Source organism: Zychaea mexicana (assembly GCF_025766255.1).
Source record: "Zychaea mexicana strain RSA 1403 chromosome Unknown BDB00scaffold_125, whole genome shotgun sequence".
Taxonomy (NCBI): Eukaryota; Fungi; Mucoromycota; class Mucoromycetes; order Mucorales; family Lichtheimiaceae; genus Zychaea; species Zychaea mexicana.
In genome coordinates, this window is record NW_026516788.1 from 107,310 (window position 1) to 113,309 (window position 6,000).

The 6,000-nt window shown below is 41.4% G+C and overlaps 2 protein-coding genes across 2 annotated transcripts; one reads left to right on the forward strand and one right to left on the reverse strand.

Moving 5' to 3' along the window:
- Positions 1-686: 686 nt before the first annotated feature.
- BDB00DRAFT_742670 (uncharacterized protein) lies at positions 687-929 on the forward strand (the record flags this gene model as incomplete). Its single annotated transcript, XM_053118479.1, has 1 exon — positions 687-929. A coding segment is annotated over one exon (243 nt), but the record flags the coding sequence as incomplete, so codon positions are not given.
- A 2,284-nt stretch (positions 930-3,213) lies between these two features.
- BDB00DRAFT_878106 (uncharacterized protein) lies at positions 3,214-5,332 on the reverse strand (the record flags this gene model as incomplete). The annotated part of the gene is made up of 7 exons (XM_053127697.1): positions 3,214-3,290; positions 3,390-3,678; positions 4,394-4,488; positions 4,565-4,678; positions 4,761-4,793; positions 4,918-5,130; positions 5,251-5,332. The coding sequence occupies 7 exons, from the start codon at positions 5,330-5,332 to the stop codon at positions 3,214-3,216; spliced, it is 903 nt and encodes a 300-aa protein (XP_052974088.1).
- Positions 5,333-6,000: the final 668 nt, after the last annotated feature.

The following is a 6,000-nucleotide window of genomic DNA, read 5'->3' on the forward strand; positions in this document are numbered from 1 at the left end:
TACTTCATTATTTATTTGTTCTTCAATATTATATTCTGATTCCATATTTAATTACTTTTTTATTATTTATTATAGAATTCAATTTTGAAAATTCTCAACTACTAGAATTAATCTCAACCCTTTAATAATTCTCAAGTCTTTGTTTACATAAAAAACAGCAACTAAGGTTTAACCCCCTCAGTCGCTAATCTTGGACCTCACTGACAAGAATTGGCGTTCAGTTTTCGCCGAAGCTAAATTGAATGAGATCATAAACGAAGGTGGGCCACTTCAATGTCAAGAACCAGAATTTCTTAAAGAATACTACAGAGAATTAAAAGGCGTTGTATATATACATGATAATGAAAAAGAACAACGATAACATCAGCAACAGTACTATATGCTTATCTTTCTCTATACAGAAAACGAGTGTCGAAGTTTTTAAATATGCCAGGAGCATAGAAATCGATGACCCTTCTACCGAACATCTAAAGGTGTGGTTCGCGACGGAACTACAAAACATTGCGCATCTTTTTCTCAGAACCAAGTCATTCAGCATTACCAATATGCCCGAAACAGATCAGCAGTACCTTCCATTTGGGCTGCTTAATACTATATTCCTTGGGTCTGACGTTGTAGCAAAAGGGTAAGATATTAGACGGGCTGAAGATAGTAGAGCAAATTACATACAATCTAATAATCTTTTTTCGTTCTACAGCACCGAGATTTCGAGCGAAGCGAACGCCAATGCCATCAATTCATCCCGGCAATTATCATCAATTACTGCCATCTCGAATCGAAGGATGGGTCGCAGGGGCAATACAATTTTTAAATATGGATCGAAAGAGCTGGGATGCTCTGAAGTTGGAGCCGCTCGTGATCAAACGAAAGCGTTCCGTGACAGTGCGATCAAGTTGCCTTTAGTGCTAATAGACATGCTGCTTTCGGTCACTTACCATTTAAGTCTTCTTATGCATGTCACGTCACTGGATATAGTGTTTCAGGTCAATATACTTTTTGTACCAAACTCCTGGATAAAAGATGCTACTTTATACACGAAGCATGTATTAACATAGAAGTACTTCTTGATATATTCATTAGGTGGTAGTGCAGCACTTTTGGATGTCGACGTCCCTGCGGACTCATTACACGCATAAGAAAAACCGAGCCATTGGAGTTTCCCCACACCGACTCAAACTTGATTTCTCGATTACTCCCCTAATGACTCTCGCATACAATGGAAGAAGAATTGTAGATGAAACCGTTGAATTGTTAGATGATGTCGCTCAGCCATTAACAATGTCAACAGGTGGCAACCATTGGTGCCTTCCCCCAAACTTTCTTTTATCATCATCATCATCGTCATCATCAACACCATCATCATCATCAAAAAAAAGAAAGATATCACAATGATTCCACACTCACTTTACCTCAAGTTCAATGTCTTTTTCTAACACTGATATATACCAACAATTCATTCATTCGTTCAAAACTTACATCTCCAACATTTTCGACATCTCTCCTACATTTCGCCAACAAAAACAAAATACTTTAAAACGTAAAATGTGCACCGATCATACAATAAAAATTATTTGGTTATTATGATGCTGCATAATATTTCATGCTTATAAAATCATCACAAACGCTTCTTTTCATTGATGGCATGGTATATGTAACGTACGTTCTTGTCTTTAGGATGAAACATTACTGTACATAATAACGAAGCATATTGTATATAACAAATTATGGCAGATGGCTCTTATATGATATCTAATAGGACCAGTGAGGGAGTAGCATTTGAGATATGAAGAGCTATGAGATGATAGTGTAACGTCTTAGTTTGTGTAAGAGTTACGAATCCCGTTTAATAGGATGGATAGTATAAGAAAAGTTGATAAATCTGGATGAAATGCTAAGTATTAAGCAAAAGAGATGAAATAGAAGTGTGGGAGTTCAACAACCAGGGATTATTACGTCTGGAGCCACAAAAGACAATCCTTTTGATAGGAAAGGAAAAAGCTAAAGTTAAGAGAAAGAGAAGCTAAAGAACTGAACTGTTTATTATTCGATACAAAATATTGGTCTATTTATACTAATTCTAATACACTATCTATGACTAATCTAATTGGTCCTTGATCCAATGGATACCGCAGTAGTGCGAAATGGTTTTGCACCTGGTGTGAGTTGTTTTTGCACTCGCAGTAAGAGTGGTGTTGCGCAGTAAGCGTATTGTTGCAGGTGTGAGATAAATTTGCACTCATAGTTACACCAAGTCTGTGATGAAAATGTTAGAGAGTAAACCGACAGATAGTGATACAAGTAGATTACAAAGCCAATACTAAGTGGAGGAACCCGTTTATTAATCCGAATGTATTGGAAAAACAAGGTAGGTTACAATAGAGAAAAGACGGAACTACTCTGACGTATGACCGTTATCAGGCAAGAAGTGGGTTGAAGACGTTCGCACACAGGCCACACGCAGGCTACACAACAGGCGAAGGTACTAGCCAGGATTGGTTCCGGAGGGATGTGCACAAGAAACTTTCTGATGTGCCCAGCACTTATATTGCTACGCAACGGGTTTCACAACAAGTTGAAATTGTGTTACATGGTCTGTGCATTATGCTTGCGTCAAAAAGTTGCCTGGATATTATGTTTAGAATCGACCAAGTCAGTGCAAAGTAAAAGTAATTACGAATCTAATGTAAGCCATATGACATTGTCGGACATAGCACGGCAAAGCATGAGCTCTTTCCTAACTGTCAAATGAAGCGGCGAAGACGATTGAACACAGTCAGAAGTCAGAAAGAAAATGGCTATTGCAAGGTCATGTGACACGTAAATACCTTCACAAGGAAAGAAATTGTAAACGAGTTTGAGCAGGACATAAAGTAAAAGAGCAGGTTTTTACTCATTGTAATTATAGAGTAAAGAAACATTTTATAAAAGACGGAAGTTATCGTTAAGAATATCAATTGTCGAAGAGTACAAATTTTATTTAATGAACACAATCAGTGGACAATAAAGACATATAGTAAGAGCACGATTTTACAAAGTGTCCTCAACAAGTAGTTCGCACAATCTGCAGGCTATACAAAAAGCATGAAGAAAGCAAGAAGAAACAGAAGAAGTATGTAAAAGGGGGAGGTAGGGAAAACCACCAAGTGCCTCTGCCTGGGTGTCCCAGTCTCCCAATCATTTGGCTTTGAGTCAATCAACCACAAACCCAAGCCATCATTGGTACAAACGAGCGGGAGCCATAGCGTACACATAGTCTCGAGAGTCAAGTGCAAGCAATCGGTTGAAGATTGCTTGTGAGTGGAGAAAGTGGAAGGGGAAGGACGGGAGGAAGGAAGAGAAGAGGAAAGGAAATGGGTAGGGGCAGGGGAAGGAATTGACTCTTGAAACACCCAAAAGGACGGCCATTTGCTGCTGTTGTCGAATGCTGGAGGAGCTGTTTACTGGATACTCGGATGCTGGGAGCCGAACGCTGAAGCTGGGAGCTGATTGCCGAGCGTCGTTTGCCGAGAGTCGACTGCCAGAGAGTTGATTACCGAGCGTCGATTGCCGAGAGACGATCGCCAGAGGGCCGAATGTCAGAGGGCCGAATGCCAGAGAGACGAGTCCTGAGAGTCGAACGCGATCTACAGTGGCACCTGGCTCCTCATTGCGAACCCCACCATGGCAGACCAGACCAGACTAGCAGACAAGGCATCCAAGCGAAAGGACGCTACCATATTTCTATGGCGAAAATCTGAAAAGGATTTCTCCGTCCTCTGATCGCCCGAAGACCGGTTGTGACCAATACCTTTGAACGCCAGACTAGACAGCCCAAAGCAGGGACTGGTTGTAGGCAGCCAGGGACCACGGGAAAAGGCCGAGACCAGGACCGACAGAGGCAAGACCAGGTGGGAAGAGCCAAGGGAAAAAACCAGGAGGATCCATGGGTGTGAAGGAAGAGAAAAAAGGGGATGGCCTGCAAATTGTGGGGGTATTTATGTTTTTTGGATTCAACCCCCGGGCTTAAAACACGTCCTGTGGCTTGTGATTCGTCATTCTAAAAACATATGAGAAAGCAAAATGGTAGCGAAGAAAAAAACATGTGCAGAAGAGACATGGTCAAGCGGTCAAGACGAAGGCGTATGTGGTCTGCGTGTATTGATTGTCCTACGAAGTATGTTTCACCGGTATCATGCAGGGCGTGCCCCCCGACGGTGTCGCCGCCTGTTTTTGAATATAAAGATACGTGCACCCGTCAGGCCACAAGGCGCACAGACACGGTTTACAGGGTTTCAGAAACAAGATCCCAGAGAAAAAGAAAAGGCAGGTGCCGGGAATGGTTGACATTGTAAAAAATAAAAATTACTGACATTGTAAAAAACAAGAAGCTCACATAAATAGAAGCCATATATACCAAGAAATATCCCACATTGTTGTCGTGGATGCCTGTGCATGCGATGATGTGTTCACATGACGAGTGCTCTTGTTGTTGCTGGTCCCGTTCACCACCTACACAGTTTTTCATTAAAATGTTAGTAATTGCATTGATGAGCGAACCGAATGATCATTTTTGTGCAACCTTTACCTTGACGTATTTCAAGTGAAGTGACATCAGTTGCATCTGTATTCATTGTTTGTGGGATTGGTCCATCTTCTTCATTTGCTTCCACAGCTTCTGCTGCTGCTCTTCTTTGGTATCCTGATGAAAGGTTGAGTCCGTTGATCCATTTGGCAGCCCATAGAGTTTATTCTCTTCCCTCACTGCTAGTGTGCTTTCTTACCTTGGTTTGTTCCTTGGTTGGATATGGGAATTGCTGCGAGAGGTCAGATATCGGATCCGCGCGCCAATCATGAGCAGGTAACTGTTGCGATAAATCTAAAGGCATACAACCTTAAGCATAGACACACTTGCTTTACTCCTTATAATAACAGTCTTACCGTGCCCGCTTTCTTGCTCATACGCGGCGCGCAGCTGCAAAAATTCATGGACAATCAGATCCACTGAGCTGGCATCGTACAACCGTCGGCGATGCACCAGCTGCTTACACACAGGACAGCCTGTCATGCCCGATCGCAGTGCTTGGTGTATGCAATCCTGACAAAACGTATGACCACATGGCGTGCTTGTTGCTTCGCTTAAACATTTGAAGACTATAATGGTAATAATGATAGTCATAAGTCTTCTTTTCTTTCCTTGGCTGAATTGCTAAAGTTTGTAGCAGTAATGAAAAAGAAACACTATAACATACCAGATCGGACAAGTCAGTTCACCTCGCATTCGCCACAGTAAACCATCAACGGTATCAGGCAGTTCATTGGCAAGGGCCGATCCAGCCCCTCCATAAGACGCCATCACAACAGATTGAAAATGGTTCTTAGGAATATAATAGATAGTTTGACAGGATTTGAGGAGCCCTCCTTATACGTGTGTGGTTTCAAATACAAGGAGGAAGAAAAAACCGCAATGCGTCGCTAGGATTTTAAAATGTATTGCCCGGAGACGCGTTTTTACTCTTCTTACGCGTTTGTTCGTGTATCCACAAGCATTTATCTTACACTTCCTGACAAGCCCTTCCTAATACCTACTTCCTTTCTACGATGTACTTTTAAGAGTTTCTCTTGGTCAAAGAAGCATTTTGCCTTTTATCCTCTTTCTTCCAATACTATTCCGTCGTTCCAACAAATTGAATGTAAACTACCATGATACCGAAGTACACGAAAGGTAAGAACAAGAATTTATTTCCCCATTATCATATGTATGGCAGCGTTTTCACACCGGCTAATGATTTTTTTCTCATATATCTTGGTATGCACTATGTATCACCTTTTGCACAACATTAATCACTGCTTTTACAGAACTAATATCGCCAACATGTTGTCACTGTCAGGAAAGCCAATTTATTTCATGATGAGCGATGATGGTCCGTCCTATATTTTGTAAGCAGCACTTTGAGAACGTAGTAAAGCATCAAAATCAAGCGTGTTTGTCACAATGCTCCGAGTATAAATACACTAAATTCA